This window comes from Anneissia japonica, unplaced genomic scaffold (assembly GCF_011630105.1).
Source record: "Anneissia japonica isolate Jap-2015-1 unplaced genomic scaffold, ASM1163010v1 scaffold1005_len2656397_cov198, whole genome shotgun sequence".
In the NCBI taxonomy this organism is placed as follows: domain Eukaryota; kingdom Metazoa; phylum Echinodermata; class Crinoidea; order Comatulida; family Comatulidae; genus Anneissia; species Anneissia japonica.
In genome coordinates this window covers 2,216,986-2,243,499 of record NW_022683792.1, presented here as the reverse complement: position 1 = coordinate 2,243,499, position 26,514 = coordinate 2,216,986, and the positions used below count along the sequence as shown (strand labels likewise).

The following is a 26,514-nucleotide window of genomic DNA, read 5'->3' as shown; positions in this document are numbered from 1 at the left end:
ATATATTACAGTATGATTAGTAATAAATATATATGCAATAAAAATATTAGTTTGAGTAATGTTGGTAATAATGATGGTGATGTTGATAATTATAATACCTGAAAGATTAATTATACAGAGGAGGGCAATAAATCAACTTATCATTATGACAATTATAATAATTTTATTTCATTTGCTAGGTACTTACGCTTTTCACATGATGGTATATTTTCTGACCATTGTCCACTATTTGTACACACACTTTTAGATTTTCCCTTGATTTTATATGGGTTGGTACATTGCACAGCTCTTGTTACTCCTTGGCGGACATGTCCATCTTCAGGAATGTAATTATTGACTGTTTCATCCTTATATGATACCGTGGCATGTGTGACTTCCTCACTAAGACAGGTTGCTAAAGGTTTACAGTTTAACAAATTAGTAAGATTACATATTAATAATGTTAGAATGATGCATAATGTATACAGATCCTTCTTACAAGTAATACTACTACCGATACTACTAATACCAAAATACCACTCTACCACCATTTATCATAATAACGATAACAATAGCAATAGCGATAGTGGCAGAGACAGTGACAATTAATGACAAATAGTGAAGGTGATGATGGCGACAACAATAATCAAATGATAATAACTGTCCAGGCCTAACAATAATTTGTATTATTAATTTAAAACAATATACAGTAGGGCTCATTGATATTGTTTTTTTCCTAATGAAATCAAACTAATCCTCTTTCTTACCTACCGTATTTTTTACAGGTAACTTGTGGCTTAAATTGACCTAACTGGCATGTTGCCTCTGGCTCACTAGGGTAGTAAATATTGCTTGAATCACATAGGATCGTTGCTATGGTGCCTGCTTCATATACATGTAAACCGTTTACTGTAGTAGTGGCTGGATTGTCGTACTCTACTTGTAAATGGTCCGATGAAATTCCAGGACATGGTGCTTATATGTAAACAAATATTTATCAAAAAAGATTTGGCTTCGATAGTATTTTATGAAGTCATATTGTAACTTTCAGTATTAATTTGAAATATATTTATTGAAATGCCAAAATTGGTATAAATATTAGTGTTGTACAGGAAAATTGCAAATAGAGGGCAAACAAAACTGTTTCCAATTGACGTGCGATTTTCTAAAACATTCAAGGTAATGAATCATAAGAAAAATTGCAAAGGGATATTGGACCTATTGCAAAATACAAAGGTTAAGACATTATAAATATAGTTTATATATAATCCATATATGCAAACTGTATGATTTATAATGTAATATAATATATCTATATTATTGTATTTTATTGATTTCATTTTTATATATTGCTATATTCAAACTTTCCCTTTGTATTTTGTATACCGTAAGAACATAAAAACAAAAAAGGGCAAAAACAATTGAACATTTAACATCTTCAGGAAGCGAATACACTCACATTCTCGGCATACAGGAGGATCATGAGTAAAGCGCTCATTCTCACATGTCAGTTGTAAGACATCTTCAGAGTAGTAACCGTCATTACATGTGTAAGTCACCGATTGACCATGTTTCAAGATAACATTACTTGCATCATTGTTGCTGTGGTGGACAGTTGGGATGGTACAGATTGCTATGAATAACATAGAAAAATAGAAAACGTGTGTATTATTCACACACAAACTGGAAATAAGTCTTCTAAAGTTTAGCTAGGGACGTAGGGTGGTTCCCACCTGGGGGAGGGGGTGCGAAAATGTTAATGCAGGGCTACAAAGGATCAGTGGCGTAACAAAGGGCCGAAGGCCTGGAGCCATGCGGTGGGACCAGAGACCGCAAAGGGCCCTAGTGGGGGTGTGGTGGGCGAAACCCCAGCCGCTCCGGTGTTTGTAGCGTTTTGATGATGTATTTAATGCCTGTTTTTGCACAATCGGGTTCTTAATTTTGTATCGTGATTTGACAAAATAAGCGTAATATATTGTAATTTATATAATACTTATCTGTAAATTTCTTGTAACACATTGTTTCATTTTTATCATTATTATATAAAACAACATATTAAATAAAATTTGAAACGTTCAATCAAAAAGGAACAAAAAACATTTTTCGAATTATTATTATTATTATTATTATTGAAAAGATTACACATTAATTTAAGTTAAAAAATAATAATATAGGCATCATTTTATGTATTTTTAAAATCATGATAACATTTAAAACCCATTAATTCACATTAGGCTATTGCTTCGACTATACATTCCCCCAGTACTGTATGCTATGTTCTGTACGGAAGCATGCTGTTTAAGGATATTTTTGTTTTTGCTCGGACAGATTTCGAGGCAAACGTCTATGAAATTTGATAACTCCTACGATCTACCCCTTTTTCCATATTTTCCCCAAGTTTTTAATATTCATTAATCGATTTTTTTATTATCATTAACCAAGTTTTTCGTCAGTTTAAGATTAATAATAAGATAACGTTTCTAGTGTTTATTGCACATTTTGCTCCTGTGTAGATACCAGAGTCCATTTTAATGTTGCAATCCACTGGCACAAAAAGTTTTATGCAGTCCCCCTCCAATAGTGCGAATCATAAATTTTTGCTCTTAGCCATAAGCATGCGCAGTGAAGAATTTCGTAGTTAATTATTGAACGTGTAATAAAAAAAAATAATCGCATTTTGGTCGAATTCGCCTAGTGGAAAGAAACAACGGCCGTACGAGTACGAGGACACATTAGCGCCGGCACGTAAACAATAAGTTCGAATTATTGTACTGTTTATTCACATTTCGGATAAAAAATGAGTTTTTATTTTGCTTTACGACTAGACATATCATAGGTTTATATGTGTACTTTTGTTGGCCTAATCGAATTCTACTTGAAGGAATTCTTCTTTTCCATTGTAGGCTTAGGCCTACACCAGCGGAACATGTTCCCCTTTTTTTTTGGGGGGGGGGGCGTAGTCCCAGCCTACGCCCTTGAATTGTCAAATTTCAACTTATAATACCCATCAATTAAATATAAACCAAATTACAAGCTCATTTTTCCAAAGATGTTTGTGACACGGAGGGTCACACGCATCAACATTGACCATGGTTAACTATTTTTTACTTAAAAATGGGAAACCTGACTTGGCAAGTGCTCTTAAGAATAATTAAATTACGGTTCCCAGTAAATTATATTTACCTTGGTTATGACTTTTTTTTATGGCTTTTGTAATAATTTGTGCTTTCCATTACTTTTTGTTATCATTCCCACCACAATTATTTACAGAAGAAAAACATACAGGTAAAAGTAAAAGTAAAACCCATAACTTGCAGCGTAATTGTGTTGAATTGCGTATGGGCGTGGTCCGTGACTACAGCAGCCGGAGGCGCTTGATATTCATGTTCACATTACTCCACAACGACAGGGAGTAAAATGAACCATACCATCGGGGTACCCCCACCCCCTGCTCTTCTGAAAGACACAATGTGTTCTTTGAGGTGCGCACACGCCGATTTGCTCGAACCATTGCCGATGTGAAGACTGTAGTTTTTAATTAGCGGGACTCGTGCCTTCAACTCGGCCAATTGACTCGCCCAATGTTAGATAGAATAATAGTTTGTTATATTTCTTAATCACCAATTAATTCAAATGCAAATGGTGAATTTTAACTTACTTTCTGTGCATGTTGGAGCTGATGCCTTGAATTTTCCCTCTCTGCATCTGCGAGAACTTTTTCCACTTCTACTTAGCTTGAAACCATCATTGCAGTTATATGTTGCAATTGTAAATGGTATATACAATCCAGATACCGATTTTGATGAATAGGTTATATATCCATCTTTGATATTAGCTGGCGGAGGACATGAATCTAAACAAAATTTATAAATACATGCATATAAATCTTCTCATAATGCACGTAACCTGGGAACAATATTTTATATAGGGCCTACCATAGTACTTTATCAATGAAACTGGTATAAAACACGCTTGCTTTGAATTCAACCACTTTACATCGACCCTATAAACCTTGGTTTCTATACCGCTACAACAGTGTCACTGCTATCCTTTCACTGAGTAGCTTTCCCGACGCAATCGGGAACGCTCTTTGATTTAACTGACCAATCAGTGTCGGTAAAGGAATCGGCGATGTCGTGTAGCGTTTTTATGGGAACCAGGCTTAAAAGCTTCATTTAAGAACGATCATATATCGAGAATCTCATCCTGAGTGACGTTATCTATAATTTTAATAAGTTTCAATAAACTTTTAAAAATTGAATCCAAGACAAGCAATATACAGTAATTAATTTATCACCTTCATCCAAAATAAATTTTCTATCTTTTTTGGCAAGCAGTATGCCTATATCTTGAACGTTATGTTAATGACCTGCATTGCAATTAATCATACACCATGTTGTGAAAGTCTGTTAAAAACATATAATGGTATTTATTTCAAGGGTTATTAGTTATGTAATTATTATTTATTTCCACGTAACCTGTGAAAAATGATAATATGTTTTATTTGGGCACACTCACTTTCATTACAAACAGGATCAAATGACATTTCGCCTCCAATGCATTCCCATATGCCATTGTCAGAATTCAAAGTGTAGCCTTTTTCACAACTAATATCGTATCTGGTGCCGAAAATGACACGTTCCCCTGGATTGTATTCAGGTGGAACTTCTAAGTGCATGGGAACTTCGGGTAATACACATTCAGCTGAAATTAAGTAAACGCTTGAGATGTTAAGTTTTTAATATACTCATTACTATAAACCCAGTTTGAAAATATTAATGAAAACGTATTAAGTGTAGACAATAATTCACTTTTAAAATATTGCTATACATTGATAATTAATAAGAGAGTGATAATATATCGTTGGAGAGGAGAAACATTGAAGGTTGATGCAGCCGTAGGCTTGGTCAGAAAAATAAAACATGTAGTTGCTTCCCGTCTTCGAATGATCACGAAAAGGGCACATCGACTCTTAATAATATTTGGGCCTATAACACTTATGAATACAACGAAAAACACAAGAAGACCAAAATTATGAATATGGAGATTTAAAATGAATTAATTTCAATTAGCTTACCGAAACATGATGGACGTTCAGCAGACCATTTGTTGTTTTCTTGACAATAAATCGATTTTTCACCAACCAACTGATAATCAGCATCGCAAGAAAACAAAATATACCCGTTATACCCAAAGTTATCACCGTTACGGTTACCATTCCGAGGTTCACCTGGATCACCGCAATTGACAGCTAAAACATAAACAACGAAAACAAATTCACATAATCTAGTAGGTGTATACCAAATTTCAATAAAACCATCTAGGATAGGCCTAACAGTTTTATTATAAAAAATAAAATGTTGAACCAAACATGTTTCAGCAGTGCAACTGCCATCTTTAATGTAACAATATGCACGCACATTTTAGTAGGCCTACGGTATTTAAAGGAGTGAACAAATGCGTTGAAATTTCATAATAAATAAGCGAACTGAAGCGTATGAAAAGGCATGAATAAGATCAATATGACATGAGAACAAATGGGAGGTGGAGCATTCAAGTTAAAGGAGTTTAATCATACAGGAGAAGAAATGTATGAGTAAAGATAAGCAAATGAGTCAGACCGAAAGAGTTAAATTTACGTGTCATTATTGTCCGTTTTAAAATGTTCGTTAAGGTGTGTTTTGAAATGGCGACCAGTTTCGCCGATATAGGAAGCGTTACAGCTTCCGAAAGTAAATGCAGTATTTCCCCCGAACGAAAATCAACGGAGGTCCTTAACTGAAACAAGCACTGAATTTTAAATGATATAAAAATTAACTTGCTATCTAAATCAGTATAAAATTCTTTGGTTAACGAGGCAATTTTAAAATTAACGACCTTAGTGATTGGTCCAATAGGCATATACGGTATCTTAAAATAGCGAATGTTGGGTTTAGGATCATTATCTGATTTACTTCGTTCACGGGAAAATACAGAAACTAGATATTTTGAAATAATTTTGTGAACTGAATTAGATGGATACGTACATTCCTTAAAACGACAATCAAAGATCTAATGTCTATATGCAATCCAGACCGAATACTGTTGATTTTGTATGTTATATTAAACAAGGTGCGGACAAGGGATATCTTAAAAGAATTACAAAAAAAACTGTGAAAATTAGGCTTGTCCTCCACTTCCTTCTCCATGGTGAATTTAACATTTTTGCCACATATTCTGGCTGGTTGTTTAATCGGTTGAGTAAATGCTATCATAGATGCCCTTATCACAAGTTTTGTTTTAACGATCTGAGAATACGCTGTAGTTTGCCTTCCCGTAAGATGGTCGAATCGTCATCAAGTTGGCTGAATTTATCAGAAATTATGCTTGAAATAGATAAAACTAAATTCCTAAATGACCGTAAACCCAACATTCGCTATTTTAAGTTACCGTATATTGGCCCATTCAGCATGAAATTGTTTTGTTAACCAAAGAATTTTGTACTGATTTAGATATCAAGTTAATTTTTACATTATTTAAAGTTCAATGCTTGTTTTCAGTTGAGGGTTCCTTATACGGTTTTGTTATAGGAGGGTCATCCCGTTTGTCCCTGAAACTGTTTGTTTACCTTCACATTGTACTGACTTATCCCATTGTCCATTTGCTTGGCAGTAGGTATAAACTGACCTTAAGCCATCGGTTGCTGGGACAACAAACCCGACATCACAATCTAGTTTTACTCTTTCCCCAAATGTGTAATCCATACCGAAGACTTCTCCATTTTCTGGATCCGTCAAAGATGGGCATAATACAGCTATTAATAAAAAAAAATAGATAAATAAAACACCCCTGTATTAAAACAACGATTTAACAAGCATTTATGATTGACAAAATATTATTACCAGACATTCCAAATGTAAATAATAATGAGAATAAGAAATAATAATATCAATACATACTCTACCATAATGATGATATAATAATATAATAATAATAATAATAATAACATAACAATAATAACAATAATTAAAATACATGGAAATTCAAAAGAGGATAAGACGAATGTGTAGAGAAAAAACGAACAATGGTTAAACAGAAAATGTGAGGAAATCTAAAGAAATCGACCGGGTATTACAGGAATACATGACAGGATTAAGGAGGTTGTAGAAAAGAACATATAGGGCCTATAGGACATCATGGCTGTCTAAACGATAAAGATGGAACCAGGCTAATAGAAAAGAGATATTTCTTTTATTTTGCATCTTTTATATTGTTTTAAGTTTGGTTTTCATGAAATCGCTACTACTGGATATCGCCGACAGCCTTTGGCAATGCTGACTGGTCGGTTGAATTGAAGAGGCTTCCCAATTGTAACAAGCATAACGATTGCACTGTAGTGATAGTGTAGCGATTTTAATAATAATAATAATAATAATAGTAATAATAATAAAAATATTAATAATAATAATGATAATAATAATAATAATAATAATAATAATTTATTCGACATTTCACATTTATAATAGTGGCAACACATAATTAAGTGGTGCAGTCAATCTAAGAGAAAAAAAATGCTCTTATTAAAGAAATATAATCAATTTAGACAAGGCTTAACAAAAGTATCTACGAAAACTAAACAACGATTGAACAAAAACGAAAGACCTAACAATAAGGCCTATTAAAATACTGTGGAACATAAATAAAAGTATAAAATAAAATAAAATAGATAAATAAATAGATAAATAAATAAAAAACAAATAAGTAAGTAAAAATAAAATAAAGAAATTGTTTGTGTTAAAGAAAGCAAAATCAATTTATTTTATGGAAACCAGGCAGAACCTTGATGACGACACGATGACCTGATGACCTTGAAAATTTTAAAGGAAAAAACTTACGTATACAGACAGGAGTAAATCCACTCCATTCTCCATCTGCTTGACACACACGATAACTTCTTCCCTGAATTCTATAGCCTTCGTTACAGTGAAATGTAACTTCTTTCGAAAAAGAGAAAACATTGCCAACTCGATACCCATTGCTTATTGTTCCTGGTGATCCACAGCTTTTAGCTATTAATAAAAATGATACAATGTGTATATATATATAATATATATATATATGCCTATTTGTATATTACTATGTAATTAATGACCGATGTTAATGATAAATATAGAAACAGCAATGCAATAATATAATAGTTAGAATAATAATTTAAATAAGATATATAAATAAATAATATTAATAATGGCAATTGAAATAATACAATAACAATATTATTATTATCAATAAATCTGGGAATGATAGGGCAAGGTAAAATTTTAGAGGAGTGGTGGGCAATATGTTGGAATGGCCCGAAGTGGGCGTGTTCGGGCGTCGCTCAAAATTTCTTGAAAGTGGTCCAAAAAATATGACAATTAAGAGGTTTCAAAGGCTTATTTAATCGATAGGCCTATTATGGGTAGATAGTCTACAAATATGTAGAATAAACATCATTTTTTCTTACCGACGAATTGTGGTTTTTCTTCTTTTTTTGGCGGGGGGGGGGGGGGGGGGGGGGGGGGGGGGGGAGGGGGATAGAAATTATCTGGGGTAATTGTTCCCCATAGTCCATCCCTGCTGGCGCCGCCACTACTGACAGCAATAATGATATTAATATTATATATAATAATCAATGGGCTTGTAGCTAGAAGAATTTGAAAAAAAGTTGAGCGTCGTCGCGAACGAACAATAATGATAACGATAAAGATGAAAATGATGATGATGATGTTGATAATCATGATGATATAGATGATGAAGAGAAGGAGGACGAGGAGGATGAATTTATAATTATGCTAATGATATTGGTCATGTTCTTACGTCTGCACTCAAAGTTTGGATCAAGATCACTCCATGCCGCGTTATCGGATTCAGTCTTCTGGCAGTAGATAAAACCACTACCAATTGGGTAATAACCAGCATTGCAGGAGTATTTTAATTTTTCACCAACTGCATACAATTGTCTATCGTTTCCATTTTCATCTCGGCCATTATGCATTGCTCGTTGCACTTTTGCAGGCGCTGTGCAGGCAACTATGTATAGAAAACAAATTTAAAAACAGTTGCATACCATGAATATAAATATAATAATTTGTATGCTATATCAAAGATTCAAATCTAAATTGGTAACGAACGGATAACTTATCTCATGACAACGTCAGGTTCGCACCATCCTTTTACGGTTACTGAAATGTTACAATCCTGATATGAATTCTGTGATTGGATTTGAGGCGGCATAGCGTTATTACGCGCACAGGCTACAAATATTCAGAACTATGACATGCATAATCTAGATCCACATTTCAAAATAATTTTATTGTACATTTTATCAATAAATACAAAATAAAAGTAAATTAGACGATGCCTTTCTTAATAATAATAATAATAATAATAATAATAATAATAATTTAATCACAATTATTATTATAGGCCCTATATTATTATTATTATTATAGATTATTATTATTGTTCTTACTATTGTTGATGTTGTTATTATTATTATTATTATTATTATTATTATTATTATTATTATTATTATTATTATTATCATAATTTCTATAACAGACTTACTGCTCGTTAAACATGTTGGTGTCTGGCCACTCCACCTCCCATCACCTCGACAAATGCGAACGTTCAGGGATGAATTAGACATTTCATATCCGATACCACAACTATATGTCGCCGTTGTACCAAACCGAATAGGATCTCTACTCAGCTCGTACGTCAACCCTATTGTTGATGGTGGTAAGTCGTCTTCATTGCAATAATTATCCTGAACTGTAAATAAATTTATTAAATTTGGACGATATTAGAAACGAATTACACAGGCAATTGATCAGCTATATGAAAGAAAGTCCGTACTTAAATAATCCGAACGTTATTACGCACAATTAGTATATAAAAGTAATAGTCGGAAGTTGGCCTATGGTCGGCACTATTAGGCCTATGTTTTGTACCATCCAGAACGGATAACCTTATATAAACATAGAGTAACATCGGATGTGTGGAAGTAAGGTATTACACTGAACAGTACTATATAAAATCATTCTTTATTAAAGAAAACACTATAAGAGAATGTCACAAAAAAAAACCAACCAAAACCCAGGTCATGGCTCAATTAGGCACATGCAGGGTGGAGGCAGAACAGAGACAAAAAAAAGTTTTCTTCAGACGTGGTTAAAATGCCAAGTGCTCTTATTCTTACACTAACATTAATTCTATTGTTTACACAAATGTGACAAGGCCTGGAGCAGATTTAAGGCAGCCACACCATCCCGTAACAACATTTTTGAAAATTAAACAAAGGGGAAAAAGAAGTTTAATAGTGTTATTTCCGGACTAGATGTGTCATAGCCATAACATTTTATTTCAACTCAACCCCAGCAGACCATTCATCTGTCACCCCGCCTACCCATATCCGGGCTTCTATTTCAAATCCTACTCTGCAAAGAGGAAGTCAAATAACTCCACATCGCAAAACTAATCAAAGGAATCAATGAGCATCGTCAAAAAGCAAATTGTGCTTAATTAGGCATCCTATACTTACATACTTTAATACATATGAATCCGCATATATCGTCACATCTACACCGGCGCTTGCCTTTGCAATCTGCTTTATCGCTTTCACCAGTGCACGCTGCCTCTCTGGTGCAACGTCGGCCAGTGTCGTCTACCGCCTGTTCATCGAAAGGGCACGATTCGTTGGCTAGACCTAGACATACTAACAATTGAATAACACTACCATCATTTAAACACATCTCTCTTAAAACATATAATAAACACCTGTCTCTTATACACATCTGATGATGAAATATACTGTCTCTTATACACATCTAGATGTGTATAAGAGACAGGAAATAAAGTGCAAAAGCAATGAAAACATGGTGTACAATCATTGAAAGTTGACTTGCGGAACACAAATTTATTAAGCTATAACAAAATCAAACGGATAATTCGATAGCTCCTGTTATCTCACTTTAACGTTGATAAAGATAGCAGGAGCTATCGAAATACCCGTTTGACATTAAATCTACAGTATTATGAAAACTAAAAATTGAATGTACGCTGATGGTATTATATAACGGGACTTTAAAACCAAATTTTAAAAATGTAATTGGTAACTGTTCGATCTGAATAATAAATAATATATAAATGGATTGCATATGTATTAATACAATAAATTGTATAATAATGATTTCTGACAAAATGAAATAATATATATACTATAATGATTCCCACTTTAGTTTTCTTTTAACGAAGTCCCGTACTTTGTTATCTGTGGGTGCCATTCCCTTTTATTGTCAAGAATTATTCTCTCTGACTTTTTAAATGTAAGAAAACGGAATGTCGACAATAAAAAAAATGTAGACTGCATCATGTTGTTACCAATGCCTGGCTGGCTTCAAAGAAAGCCAAGCCTAGCCCGAACTTTAAAGCTCTACAATTTGGGATTGTTTTTTGAGAGTGAGGGTAGATGGCTAGTCACATTCACCCTCACCCCAAAAATCCGCCACTGACATACATGCAAAGCATAGGCCTACTACATGTTTTTGACATAAATGCAAAGCATACTACCTGTTTTTTACTTACCAGATTTAATAGTTGCAAGGAAAGCAATGGTAAGCACAGCCAGCCTAGTCATTTTCACTCTCCTGTTTATGAATCTTGATACACTTCAATCAAAATAATATCTTGAAATTCAAACTTCAATGACAAAGATAGCAAACGCGTCGAATCTCTGATTGACAGCTCTGGTGAAACGTTCGACATTGACCACGCCCCTCGAACTCTACTCGGAATATTCCATTTTCAGTTTTTTCTACAAACACAACATGGAAGGCAGTGCAATTCTTTGCAGAAACTACATAGAAAAAAATTATTGCTTTGAATAATCTAATAAAGAAAAAAGGGGCCGGTGTTACTTATTGTGCGCTCCAGGTATATTGTATAATTTAAAAAATTGTTTTTATTTATTTTACTGTGTTGAGAAAAGTTATATTGCAAAATGAAACTTAGTTTAATCACGAAGATAGAGATCCATCACTATAGTATGCTAACTTATAACCAGTGGTTTGTTTATTCACTTGTGTAATAGTTTTTGAAAAGTAATAATTGAAATGGACTTTACAAAAACCCGGTGCCAAACCTCAAACAATCTTGAAATACACAGCGCAAATAAACTCTTCAAATACCGGTACTACACACTGCGCACATAAACCACTCAATACAAATGCAGATGCGGAGGGTGTGCGAAATTACCAATTACCAAAGGTCCACGTTTTCAAGGGGTATAAAATTCACGTCACTCTCGCACATTTTATAAATCCATCCACCTAAACCTTCTTGACTAACCAGAGCAGTTTCAAACTAGGACCGCCTCTAATTCGTCCTACAAGCAACGTCTTTTGACTGTATTTGTATACCCTTTTTGAGGAATTTGAGTGTTTTCCCCGCCGATTGCGTGTCAATTATTCACCAGTGGTGCGGCTGTGCTGCCTATTCCCAGTGGTGGTGGTGCCCTTTCCTCCCCTTAAATTTGTCAAAATTATTTAAAAAATGAAAATAAATTTATATACAAATTTAGTTCTGAGAGTGCCATCTCCGGCCATATAGAGGTGCCATAATCATACATTTTCTTAACTCAGCAGCAACCATGGTTGGGCTGAGGTATTATAGACAATCAATCAAGTCCGTCCGCAACTGACAGTAGCGGATTCAAGAAGCCTAGTCCTAAATTTTTCAAGATAAAAAAAAAAAAAAAAAAAGAATTTGATATTCAAATTGTATGAGAGTTCAATTTCCGGCCATTTGGAGGTGCCATAATTATAAATTTTCTCCCTCACTCCCAACCATGGTAGGGGCTGAGGTGGATCTCATGCATCTCTGGAAAAGTCCCTCACTGGCCCTAGTCTTCAAATCCCTGTATCCACCACTGAAAACCGTTTAATACATGCATCTTCCTCTTAAATACGACCTTAAATGATAAAAAACGCCTGCCTTGAGTTCATCCCCCTCGATCATAGCAGGATTTTCCCCTTAGCGCCCCCACCCCCGGAGCCATTTTGGTCCACTTTCTGCAAATTCACACCCACTCATTAAAAATCCTGCGTACGGGCCTGAATACACTGTAAGTTTATATGTAATGTTAAAATACTTTAAGGAAAAGGTTAAAATCGGACCTTAATCTTTGGCCCAATACAGCTTGGTGGTCACGTGATGAGATTTCACACCTTAAAACTCAAGTAGACAAAATTCATTTTCTCAACCTTTCACAGGAAATTATTAAAAGATAAACAATCAGCTACGGATAGCAATTACCAAGCCCAATTTACTTTAAGACATATCAAAGTTCCTCCAAAAGCGAAAGATCCGGGTTGAAGTGTTTTGTTTTTAAGATTAGCGGATATAATTGGAATCGATAAAATGTTCTTCCTGGCAAGCCCAGAAGAAAAATCCATTGTTCGAACAGGGGTTTTCAACTTCAATGCTAAATGCTATCATAGATATTTTCTTAGTAACATCTCTAAAGAATACTTTGAAGAAAATCCATGCACTTGAAGTATGGCAGTTCAATTTCTGTACCTAGTTTTGCTGTTAACCTTCTTTCACCAAGCATTCGCAGGTAGGCCTAGATTTCTTTCTCTGAAAATAAATGATGTCTTCATCTTAATGAGCCTACAGTACGAATGATTCTTGCAAAATAAGTAATTCAAAAATGTTGTTATATTATACAGTCTTGAAGTATGATAGTATGAGTATTGTGTGACAATTAATACATAGGCTCTAAAAACATATAGGCCTTCAGGCCTATAGAACTATATATAGATTAGGTGAAAAATCGCCCCAACTGGAATCCCAACCCGGGACCTTTGCACGCTTTGACTCCTTACATACGCCTTACCATGGGTCACTGGGGTTTTTCACACTTTATACGGGTTGCGGTTTTGATTGATTATAATCAGTGTTTCCCTGTTCTAATGTTGCAGTTACATTACGAACAGTTTGTCCAACGGTAGAAAGTACATCATCAGAATAATCAGACGCAATTTTTATTAAATTTGAACGACCGTTTGGATGATTTGTTTTTTACCGGGCAAGTACGACCGGAAAAAGTACATCAGCCAATCACAGTTACTTAATGAAAATACACCATAACCTGTCTCTTATACACATCTAGATGTGTATAAGAGACAGGTGACACCCTATCAAGGGGTTTATTTTTGTGTGAAGGTGTCCTCTCAATAGGGCCTCTCTGTATTATTAATTTGATTTTATTCAGCCTGTAAACTTGCCGGCAATGCGCCAGAAAATGGATATTTTGTCAATGGTAAGGGAGAAATACGGGACAGTAAGGCTTTGAAAAGTGCCGGTAGTATGGAAATAAGATGCCAGGAAGGGTTCGTTGTCATTGGTTCTGACGTGCGTGAATGTATCAAAAGCAAAAACGGGAAGATAAATTGGGCTCCTCTTGAGACAGAATGCAAAGGTATGATATTTATTGGAGGAAGCTTTTGTTTTTCATTATTTTTATGCATTATTTAAGCACTATAGGCTATTATTTTATGCTTATTATAATTACTCATAGACCTACTTACTAATGCCCGTTTAGCAACGACGGTTGGCTGATAAAATGCAGGTAGGCCTACATTTTGCTTCCTTTTCTAACACTTCTTCATTCATCTCTTGCCTCACGAATACGTTAACGCTAACTCTGCGTCGCACGACGGTCGTACGACGAATCCAACTTCTCTCCTTGTGAGCGAACGTCGGTTACTGACTGTCGGTGGCAGTCTGAACGGATCGTCATTAAAAACGATCTGATGCGCGCCCGTCGTGGCGTTGCGTTCTTCAACAAAGAATCGTGTCGGTCGACGACCATCTCTACGCAGTGAGTGCCCGACTTTACTTAAATAATAATAATAATAATAATAATATGTCGTTCTTATATAGCGCTTCATGGCAAGGCCTCTAAGCGCTTCACATTACTATCCCGGTAATTGGATCAAACACATATGGAACACATTGAAACACCAAATTAAGTTAGTAAATGAAATTATATTATCATTCCATAAATTGCAGCTAGTACCGTAATCAGCGCAGGTTGTGTTGGAACCTACCAGGTACCCACTTGTACTCCTGGGTGGAAAGAGGCAACTGTAGATAAAGTGCCTTGCCCAAGGACACAAGCGATTTGCACAGCCAGAGTTTCGAACCCCCGACCTCAAGGTTGAGAGTCCAAGCCACAACCGGTGTGCCAACCGCTCCTACAAGTAGTGACACTGATTTCGTGGTTTCTCTCGCAAAAACTGAAGTTTTGGAGGTTGGCCGATGGCTATTTTTTTTATTTATTTGTTTTTACTGGCTACTCTTTTTCTTAACTGAACACTCAAACAAGGTTTGGAAGCCACTTCTAGATAAGGGGTTACTAAACTATTTAAATGCCTTGAAATGCTTACACAATGAAATGCTTGCAATAGTAGCCACAGTGTAAGTTGGGGTATCTAAGCATGGCCGGTCGAGATTGGACAGTATGTGGCTTGAGCCCCTGACCACAAAAATCCAGAATACAGTGGCGTATCTAGAATTCTAAAAGTGAGAATGCTGATGGGTTGGGGTGGGGGCTGGGTTGGGGTGGGGGGGGGGGGGTCGATGAACAGTTGAGGAGCACTAACTCTTAAAATAAGGTGAATTTATGTGATTTTGAACTACTTGACCGTGATTATTTTGGGGGCGGGGCGGGATGTGCCAGCGACTGAAGGAGCGCGATTAATTTTGGATGAGCCACTAGTACGCCTCTGCCAGAATGGAAGCCACTGAGCAAAACCGCCGTCCCCAAATATAAGGCGGGAACAGACGCCCCAGATCTGAATGACTACATAACTTGTAAAAGTTATATACGCATTTTATATATTGAAAATGAAATTGGTGTGTTAATGCATTTTAGTGTCAATATGATTATTAGGTATGTTCTGTAATATGAGAAAAATAGATGATGTAATGTAGGCCTAGTATTAGGAATCTCAGTTGTAAATGAATAATAATTGATTATTTTTAATAGAAAAAAAAATGATAAGCAAATACTGTAAAGTTTATATGAGCAATAATACTAACGAGATCGAAATTTTCAAATAGACGTAAATGAATGTCTAGAAGGCATCTCACCGCCCACGGACACCGAGGATGAATACGAAACCTCATTCTCTGATTCCGTCAGCAGCTCTGCTGGCCAAACTATTCCAGCTTGCCATAAAGATGCAAAGTGCGAAAACATCCCAGGCTCGTACAAGTGTACCTGTAAAAAATGCTTCATAGGAGACGGAAAGAACTGCGAAGGTAGGCTGTGAAAATTATGAGAGTCATTACAGTAATTATATTAATATTAGGCCTATTATTATTAGGCCTATAATAGTAATAATAATAATAATAATAATAATAATAATAATAATAATAATAATAATAATAATTAAAATTACAATTTTTCTTTATATTATTACTATTAATATTATTACTATTATTAATATTATTAATAAATAATAAAACTAATTAGAAATACTAGGATATCATGATTTTAGTATATTGTGTACCGGTACTTCATTTACCGAATCGGAAGAAGTCTTTGAATGTATTATCTTACAAATCATTATGTGACACATAGGCTTAGCCAGCGAGCCGTTCGCCCTAGCCTAATTGGGCCTGGTCTACCTTCAGCAAATTCTTAATATTCTTCAAATCTATCAAATATTACATTAAACTAAACATAAATCATATTTACGTTTGATAAAAACAACATTTATTGATTGAATGTACGTTGTTTTCGTACCAATATTCGGTGGGGATTCCCAAAGATGGGCGTGGCCCGCCCATCGGCTCAATGCCTCGCCCACTGTCTTCCAATATGGACGGCCTATTTCATGTTTCTGGCTAAACCCTTGCACACCAATAAACTGATCAGAATAAAGAGAAATAAATATTCTTAAAGTAAAGGGCAAAAGGACACATTTCTAAATGGCTTAATCTTTTCCGTATTTTCAGCCGATTTGACACCCTGTGAAGAATTAGACGAAACTTTAGATCACGGAACGATTATTAAGTCTCTAGATGGAAAAACCATAAGATACGAATGCGACAAAGATTACAGGTTAATGGGACTTCGGGAACGGACTTGTAAATGTGGTAACTGGAGTCATGACGTCCGCACATCTTGCAGTGAGTAAACGATGAACAACAATGTATTTTAACATTTTCCGCCCTCTTCTGTTCGGGAAGTTGGGGGGAAAAACAAGACATAAAACAGTCTCGCCTAATGGGTGTTCGAGCGCCTGCAGGACTTGCTACCAAGAAATGGTTTATTAAAGCCGGGCACTCACGGCGTCGTACAACGAATCCAACTCGGCTCCCCGTGAGCAATAGACCTTTCCGGAGTGTCAATCAAACTTAACAACCGACTAATCAGAACAGCGCTAGGAATTCGCGCGCGTCTTACAAACACAGGCTATGTTCTCACACGCCAGCTAACGGTTAGCAGGATCAGGATCCTGCAAACCGTTAGCTGCCGTGCGTCCATGCGAGAAAATCCCGATCCGGATACCAACAATATGATGATCGAATCACTGGCCAATAAGAAACTGGAAATTGCAAACGCGTACTTGTGATTGGTTGATGATAGAAACGCCCTCAACTTGCTAACCGATAGCGCTTGCTAACCGTTAGCGTATCCGGATACCGCTAACCGATCGGGCGTTCTCACGCAGGTGCTAACGGTTAGCGTTAACGGTTAGCTCCCGATCCGGATACTAGGGCTCTCGTGAGAACCAGGCTACACGTGTTGTCCCACAAACGCACGTGTCCGCGTATGTTTTAACACTGCCGTCTTGTGGGACCTTAGCAACAATATAAAGGGGCGGAGCTTAGCAGAAAGATCCATAGTCGACACAACGTCATCTGCTGATTGTCGGTGGCAGTGACCGTCGTGTGCGCAGTGAGTACCCGGCTTAAGAATCAGTAATAACATACAGAAATTCAATAAAGAACTTGGAATAGACATTCAAATGCAATGCATCATGCACATCATCGTGGTTCTGGCAGACCCAACTTAAAATTTTCCCTTTAAATTAAGAATAAATTTAAATTTCAATGTATTTAAAATGATGATATGACTATATGCATCAAAACAATGCACAATATAAGATGATGTTTTGTGTATCCAGTGCGCTACTGAATAGGTCTACTACTGAAGGTTTTAATATTGTAAAGGCATATGTGGGTAGAACGAGCGCAGATTTGATTTGAGACCACCGAGAAATGATTTATTAGGCGTCAATAACCATACAGTAATTGGACGGCCATTCTAGCACACTTTGAATTAAAAAATCTTACAGTTACATTTCTTAATTTGCCTCTAAATAGAAATTTTAAAGACTACTTTTAGTACCGGTCTTTACTTAGATGGATTCTAATTAGAGACAAGCTGGTAATTGGGGTAGTTATTTTCAGCAGTATACTCTATGACAACAAAATTATATATAGATGCGATGAGGACTACATCATTTACGGCCCAACTGAACGCACATGCGCTAGGTCTGGGGAATGGACAGCCTATGAACCGCTGTGTAAACGTACGTATACTAGGCCTACAGCTATTCCTATTCCATGCTAAGGCTCACTCACACTGAATCCGAATTTTCGGATCGGAAGGTCTACCGAACCGATTAGAAAATTGAAGCAGTGTTTAAGTGTAGCGACACTGAAGTTCTGCACACCGGAAACGCCGACCAAATTTCGTTTCGGATGCGATGTGAATGTATCTTGCACATACACAACAATATTTTTAAACCATTTTTGGCATTGATAATTTTCGTTTAATCTACCAGAAACATAAAATCGGATAAAAACAAGAAGGTAGGGAATGGTCTCAGATGTTAAGATGTGTGTAGCAAGATCTTCGTGTGATTGACTTATACCAATCTATTTATCAAATTAGTATAGTTATCATGTTGTTTTAAAAATGAATAAAAACTGTCTATCTAAAATATCTTGACATAATTTAGTCAAAACTATGTGAGGGCGCATATCATCTGTAACAAAGGTAATCTGGTTGTCTTAAATATGTGATGTACCAATAGCTTCGTGCCTAAAACTCTTAGTTTACAACTCATTGGTTTACCATTATAAATGAAGAAAACGTTTACCATATTTTTTTTTCAGCTGTACCAACGTTTGCAGATGTTGCATTAAAATTCAAAGACAGTTTCATAGATAAAGTCGGCTCATACTCAAACACCAGTGTGGCAGGAGAAGCCTTGGCAGGGCGTCTATCAGCAAATGCATTTGGATTAGATATTGTCTTTGCTTTTGACGCATCTTCTAGCATTGATGAAACTGATTTCCAATATAGTGTGGACTTCGCAAATTTACTTGTTGATCAGTTTGGCGTTTCGTATGAAGAAGGTTTGCTATTTTTTTTATAGTTTGCCCATCCTAAAGCCCTGTCCAGACTATCAAATTTTATTTGACAAAAACATGTCGCATGCATTGGATTGGATTGGATTTATTCGGTGTAAACACCAAGAATAGCCCACGAAAGTCTAGAAGAAGACTTAATTCCAGTGGGGTCCTTCTGGTGGTGACTGGCAGTACACCGGGAGACAATCCCCTACTCTTTTCCGAAGAGTGTACTGTGTTCTTTAACGTGCACATGGGCCATAAATGCATACGGGACCAACGGCTTAAACGTCTCATCCGAAACACGGTGCACTATTGTAACTTGTATTTCAGCCCTCTAGCTGAAACACAAGGAGAGGCAGCGATGGGAATTGAACCGAGGACCTAGAGATCTCCACGGTTCAGCGCACACAGTGGCTACCACCAGATTAGCCGACTGAATTAAGCTGCTCTCTAATGTTTATGATGATATCACTTCAGGACCATGGGCACACCATGACTATATATAGACTATGCATATAACAGTTTTTCTTTTGTCAAAGAAAATTTGAATGACTTTGTAACAGGTCAAACGGGCCTATTTTTTCCGTGCATTTTCTTTACCAATTTAACCAAACACATAAATATACAGTTGCATATATTTTAAAATCAATCAATCAATTTAGAGATTTTTAATAAAATTCTCGCTGGAAGTGGGTAACTTGTTAGATCATTTTTATCATTGCTTTTTAACGATTTTACCACAGTATTTAAATACTAGGCCTACTTTGCATATAGTTTGTTTATGATCCCATGGACAGCGTGATTATGTTAATGTTTATAATTAAGTTTCGTGTTTTAGGGAAAAAATAGTTGAGATCTTTGCATATTGATACTTACGATATTTAGGTGGAACGCGCATTGCAGCCGTAGTTTTTGCTTCCGGTGCAAGGATCAAATTTAACTTTAAAGATGAACAGGCAGACGAGCCTGATGAAGTAAAGGCCAAATTAGAGGAAATCAAGGTAATTATATTTAATCTATGGAGAAACTGGAGGAATATTATTTTCTCGCAACTTATACTTTGTGCCTATCATCCTTCATTGCTGTTTTTACTACTGTGCATTAATATGCCGTTATTGTTTATGTCTTGTGTATGATTACCTTTAAAGGCGCGGTACAAATGTCTCTATTTGTTTAACAATCCCATAATGCCTATGTATCAGGATAGTGGTGGGTGACCACAGAGAGATCGGTAGATAACACATCGAAATCTTGAGATACACACATCGATATCTTGAGATATACACATCAATATCTTTGAAAGTAGGCAAAACATCCATAAATAGGCCTATATGTTGGGATAGTTAAGATTAATCTCTGCATGCAGGCTACATATCAATAATTTTTGGAGAAGAGCATTACTATAATATAACTTATTTGATGCACAAATTTAACTCGCCATGACACGTAAAACACACATGCCTATTGTCAATAAGCAAAATCTTCAGATAAATAGATATCTATCTATCTATCCATCTATGTACATTTGTACATCAGGTTAGGCAACATATTTAACGGTACACATTCAACTCCTTCTAATTAATAATAAATTAATGATAAAACAAATAATAAAAAAATAAATAGAATAAAATGAAACAAGGAAACAATATAAAGTAAAATTAAATAAGAGGAGACGGGACTAGAGAGTACCGGATAGGATTACACGAAAGAATGAGACTAGATGAGACAGAAAGAAACAAAAAACCAAAATTTATTAAACTGTTTGAGTGTATAATTGGACAAAGTATTTTTGCTTGTCATTATATGATGTGATTCAATTTAAATTGTAGGCCTATTTCATTTATGCATCATTTCCAAAATGTTTTTGCTTATGATAATGTTTTTTTTTTATACTATATGGAATATAAATATATTATAAAATACAATATACACATGCAAAAGATAAACTGAATTTGATCCTTCCCTGTCGCATTCTCATTAGCAAGAACTCGGTGGAGGGACGGCAATGAAGGAGGCATTTGAGCATATCATTGAGAATGTTGTACCTGAAATGAGAATCGATGCCAAGAGGGCACTGTTTATGATGACAGATGGTAAATCCAATGACGGAAATCCTGTCGCTGCCGCACAAAGACTTCGAGAGACGGAGGTAATATATAAGCCGTTGCATGTATTTAATATTTTATTCATAATTAAAATAAAACTAAATTTTACTACGAACAGGATGTAGTCTCATTTAGATATAGGCCTATTCTACATTACGTTAGGTAGGCCTATTGTAACATTAATCAGAACCCCAGAATGATAAAAGTACATAATTGGGACAAAACATTCCTAAATACAAATCATTATTTTTATTTTTTTAAATGGTTTAGAGGGATAATCAAATCTCTTATTGGTGGCTCTTATGCTAGCGGCTGTTGCAGCCATAATAAGGGTCTCCCAGATCCATTTATCTCTTTTTAATATTTTCAGTACTGTGATACTGTTATATTTTCTGTATTTGCTTTTATTATTTTGGATCAAATAAACATGTCTGAGTCTTTAATAATAGACTTACCATTTACGTAGGTTTAACGATAATTAAGTCATGCTACCGCCAGTATCCTTATTTTTTATATATATATATATATATATATTATTATTATCATCATTATTATTATTATATTTTGTTGTGATTTTTGTAGGATGTGGAGATCTTTGCAGTCGGTATAGGCTCTCAGGTAAAACGTGACGAACTCAGAGCTATTGCAAGTACTCCATATACATCCCACGTATTCCTGATCAATTCGTTTTCTGATCTTGCAACTTTAGCAGAGATTATTTCTGAAAAACGAGTCGGTAAGTCGGCATATACTGATACAAATTATGTTTTTGATTGGGTACAATTTTTTTTGTAGAGCGGTTGTAGTTACGATTATTTATTTATTTATTTATTTATTTCAACAATCTCTAAAGAGGATGACCCTTCCAGCTAAGCTGATACTCAGACGTCTTTATATTACATAATAAACTCAGACACAATAAGTAATTGAATAAAGGTTAAAAAAAAAATTTAAAAAAAACTAAGCCAACATTATTAACAAGGTACTAGTATTATTTTCAATACCCGTGTTTACAGAAAATTATGTTAACACGACCTCTGGTGCCTCAGAAAATGTGACGGCAGAGGGTCCGAAATAAGGGGTTAACTAGATCCTCGGTCAGGGTCCCGGAATAAAAATCCCAGGTAGTGAAGCTTTTTGGTTTATTGTGACCAAAACTGTGCATTTCGACCACAATATTAGGGGTTCGCAATCAAATTAAGGTTATTTGGATAGGCAAATTATTATTTTTGGTCCAACAACCTCGTCGTGGAATCGGGCAACGGGGATCTAGGCCTGTCCGACAGGAGCGAATGCCCTTTCGCTGGCGCCACCTTATGTGAATTATATCTGTCTAGCAGAGATCATGCGATTCCCAAGGTATTCACTTAATTTATGTATTTTTGCTATAGAGGGGAGAGAGTAATCTTACAGAGTCCCTAAAGGGACATGGTTAGATAAAATATTAAACTATTTCGAGGGAAATTCGAACGAAATATTGTTTCGAGGGAACGAAATAATATTTCGAAGGAACGAAATATTATTTATTCATTTCGAGAGAGCGAAATCATTTCGTTTCCTCGAAATAGTATTTCGTTCCCTCCAAATATTATTTCGTTCCCCCAAATATTATTTCGTTCCCTCGAAATAATATTTTGTTCCTTCAAAATAATATTTCGTATATGGCACGCCAACAGTGCCTTCGGCGTCGGTTGATCGTTCGGACACTTCTATTAATTTAAAGGATTCTTTCTGAGCGTGCCAAATAGTCAAATAATCCCTATTAAGATGACACCTACTTTTGTGTCTACTGAGCTAAGAATTAACTATAAGGCCCCACCCACTCTTGACCGTCACCCTCAATACACTGTACACAGTAAAGTAACACATGATCAGATATAGTGTGATTCGGTCGTGATTTCTTACGACAAAAGGCAAATGGACCGTCGCACACGATCGGTCCCTAAATTAATTTCCATAGTAAAAATTCTTAAAAAGTGGCCAACAAGAAAAAGAATTTCCAAGGAGTTATCCGTGCACGGAGCGAGGTAATTACAATCCGCAACGAGAAAAGGGGTCCGGTTATGATTCCACACGAGGAAATGCAATAGGTTGAAATTATTACGCCGATCGAGTGACACCAATTGTGGTGTACCTACGCCCCTTGACACAAAGATTTTTTCCGTTGGTGTCGGAAAATTTATTTTTTCGTTGTATCACAACAATAGAGCAGTCTAAAAATAAGAAAAAATTATTCAACTTTATATTTTGAACTTTTTGAGCAATAAACCAAAATTTTATCCCCTGAACCATTAGAGTAAATATTGGTATAGGCCTACTTCATGTGTTAATACGTATAAACCAATCTTGTCAATTTCGACTCTTATAACCATGGGGATTTTTTTTCACATTATTGACCCTTTTTAATTCAAGTCGTTACTCTATTCATGCTACATCCATCCAACAGAAAGAATGTTCATTTAATTACATTTTACTGATTTCGTGTTATAAATGAACTAAATTTGCATTGCAAATTATTGCTATAAATTGTTCATACTTCTACTGTAACTGGTTCTATGTCAATAAAAATAAAAAGTGATAAAGAATGCATGTCGTCGTTGTATGAAAACCTGCCAAAAACCCTTATTAAGGAGACAATTTTTCGTTTTTGGTTAGTGTCCTCCGAATAGGGGTACCCAATGATAGGATTAAGAAGACACCTTTTTTAGGCCTAACTCTAATGGTTTAGGGGATGAAATTTTGGTTTATTGCTCAAAAAGTTTCAAAATATAAAGTTGACTACATGTTTCTTATTTTGAGACTGCTCTGTGTCCCCTTAATAGGAATTATTTGACTATTTGGCACACTCAGAAAGCATCCTTTAATGGGGGTGTCCGCTTGGCCGTAGCGTTAAAAGATATATTTTCCCTAGTTCCGTGGAAGAGTGTCCCCTTAATAGTGGTGTCCCCTCAATAGGGGCGTCCCAAAGAAGGGGTTCTACTGTATATATATGCTGTAGTCGCCACCGAATGATACAGTCGCAGCCAAATGCCTATTTCGCCGAACGATCAACCGACGCCGAAGGCACTGTTGGCGCATTATATACGAAATATTATTTCGAGGGAATGAAATTTTAATTCGAGGGAACGTAATATTTCGAGGGAACGAAATAGTATTTCGAGGAAACGAAATAATGTTTCGAGGGAACGAAATAATATTTCAAGGGAACGAAATACTATTTCGCGGGAACGAAATGATTTCGTTCCCTCAAAATAATATTTTTTTTTCTAAACATGTCTCTTTAGGGACTCCGTATAATCTAGGTTAAAAACCCTTTATTTTTTACTGTAAATTTATTAATATATATTAAATTGTTTTATCGTCATTGAATAAAATGACAATTTCCATCCAATCCGGTGTTTGCTTTCTTTGTTGCGTCTTGTACTCGCCTCCTGCGACGTAAACTCTGTTTTACTTTTGCCCTTTTAGATTTCAACAGATGTGGTGTGGCAGTTGATATTGACGTTGAAGAGGCTAAGAAAAATGAGTTAACATCAGACAGCTACGACGTTGAGATACCTAATACCTGGCCCTGGGTAGCTTCAATTAGTAGGAAGTTCAAAAATACCGACATTTTCAAATATACATGTGGAGGAACATTAATCTGTAGCCAATGGGTGTTGACAGCGGCCTCCTGCGTCTCTAAAAACACCGACAACCCACTCAAAGATACAGAGGTAAAGGAATGAAAGGTTGAACATTGACTCCTAATTATTTAGTCTATTATATCTAAAAACAGGCACACGATTGATTAAGACTATTACCCATCCGACACATCGTACCAGAGCCCGAATCTGAAAAAAAAAAATGAATACAGTATAGGTCATCAGTTTAAACGAAACAATTTCTTTATTGTAACAATCAAATGGAGCTCACCTGTTAACATGTATGGTACAAACAGTTTCGAAGTCATTCCGATGCATCATATCATCATTAATTATTAGGCCTATTGTTGTTATCATTCTCCAGAGGCAGATTGAGGGGGTGGGGGCTAGGGTGAGCCCAAACCATCCCCTTTCTTTGGAAAGTAAAAATAAAGAAGAAAAAAAAAATAAAGAGAGAAAAAGAAGAATTGATCGCCCAAAATGCCTCAAAGTTTATTTTTGGACGTCTAGAAAGCAAAAATTACGCTGGGGCATGCCCCTGGACCCCGTAGGATGGTGTTATCCCCGCCTTTCGGACGTCTCTGGATCCGCCCCATTATTATCATCATCATTCTGAAGGAGAAATGAATGAGTACGACATTTAATAGCCTTACATGATTTCACTGAAAAATAAACCCCCACTTGGATATAAGTCGTTTAATATCATCATGGTCATAATTTTTATATCCTTCTCATTATATCCTCATATATTGTATATCTTTATTGAAAGTTAAAGAACAATATAATAAATATATTATTAACTGAATCGTTGCCTTTCGATAGTTATATGGCATAACATACAGTAACTATACTGTGATGATTAGATTACCCTAGTATCAAACCGTCATTCACATAACCTGTTTGTAAATTTGTCTAGATTATGGTCACATTTGGTCAGCACAACCGGTCATCTGATTTTGAAATTGAGGTACAAGAGAAAGAAGTTGAGAAGGTAATTTTGGCTCCTGGTTATGTAAAGAACACATATGGTAACGACTTAGCACTCGTCAAGTTGAAGACGCCCGTGGTACTGGCAAGTTTTGTCCGCACAGCCTGCATGGCCAAAAGTACGTTAAACGATATCATCATCATCATTATCATCATCAAAATAACAGGTCTCCCTCCAATTAAAAACCTCTCCAATTAAAGACCACTTTTCTGTGGTCTCAAATCAACAAATGTCTTTTATCTTTATTATTCTATTAGAGACAAAAGCTGCTAAAGACCATGGAATTATTATTGTTATTGTTATTATTATTCCACTGACCAGTTCCAGATCTGTCTCTTAT

The 26,514-nt window shown here is 35.7% G+C and overlaps 2 protein-coding genes across 2 annotated transcripts in view; one reads left to right on the top strand and one right to left on the bottom strand.

Annotated features, from left to right (window-relative positions):
• LOC117102829 (sushi, von Willebrand factor type A, EGF and pentraxin domain-containing protein 1-like) overlaps positions 1 to 11,724 on the bottom strand; it is a 17,069-nt gene extending 5,345 nt beyond the window's left edge. Inside the window, exons 1-12 of the mRNA XM_033243258.1 lie at positions 11,584 to 11,724; positions 10,541 to 10,705; positions 9,565 to 9,771; positions 8,815 to 9,027; positions 7,854 to 8,027; positions 6,587 to 6,772; positions 5,057 to 5,230; positions 4,498 to 4,683; positions 3,638 to 3,832; positions 1,439 to 1,612; positions 751 to 954; positions 188 to 394 (exon numbers count right to left, since the gene is read on the bottom strand). Of these exons, the coding sequence (XP_033099149.1) occupies positions 188 to 394; positions 751 to 954; positions 1,439 to 1,612; positions 3,638 to 3,832; positions 4,498 to 4,683; positions 5,057 to 5,230; positions 6,587 to 6,772; positions 7,854 to 8,027; positions 8,815 to 9,027; positions 9,565 to 9,771; positions 10,541 to 10,705; positions 11,584 to 11,635 (2,137 nt within the window). The 5' untranslated portion in view covers positions 11,636 to 11,724. The remainder of the gene's footprint in view (positions 1 to 187; positions 395 to 750; positions 955 to 1,438; positions 1,613 to 3,637; positions 3,833 to 4,497; positions 4,684 to 5,056; positions 5,231 to 6,586; positions 6,773 to 7,853; positions 8,028 to 8,814; positions 9,028 to 9,564; positions 9,772 to 10,540; positions 10,706 to 11,583) is intronic.
• A 1,734-nt stretch (positions 11,725 to 13,458) lies between these two features.
• Positions 13,459 to 26,514, top strand: part of LOC117102822 (sushi, von Willebrand factor type A, EGF and pentraxin domain-containing protein 1-like) — a 15,268-nt gene continuing 2,212 nt past the window's right edge. The window contains exons 1-11 of the mRNA XM_033243246.1: positions 13,459 to 13,615; positions 14,273 to 14,479; positions 16,126 to 16,326; positions 17,026 to 17,203; positions 18,439 to 18,608; positions 19,198 to 19,440; positions 20,323 to 20,438; positions 21,419 to 21,586; positions 22,125 to 22,278; positions 25,011 to 25,258; positions 26,103 to 26,292. Coding sequence (XP_033099137.1) covers positions 13,555 to 13,615; positions 14,273 to 14,479; positions 16,126 to 16,326; positions 17,026 to 17,203; positions 18,439 to 18,608; positions 19,198 to 19,440; positions 20,323 to 20,438; positions 21,419 to 21,586; positions 22,125 to 22,278; positions 25,011 to 25,258; positions 26,103 to 26,292 — 1,936 coding nt within the window. The 5' untranslated portion in view covers positions 13,459 to 13,554. The remainder of the gene's footprint in view (positions 13,616 to 14,272; positions 14,480 to 16,125; positions 16,327 to 17,025; positions 17,204 to 18,438; positions 18,609 to 19,197; positions 19,441 to 20,322; positions 20,439 to 21,418; positions 21,587 to 22,124; positions 22,279 to 25,010; positions 25,259 to 26,102; positions 26,293 to 26,514) is intronic.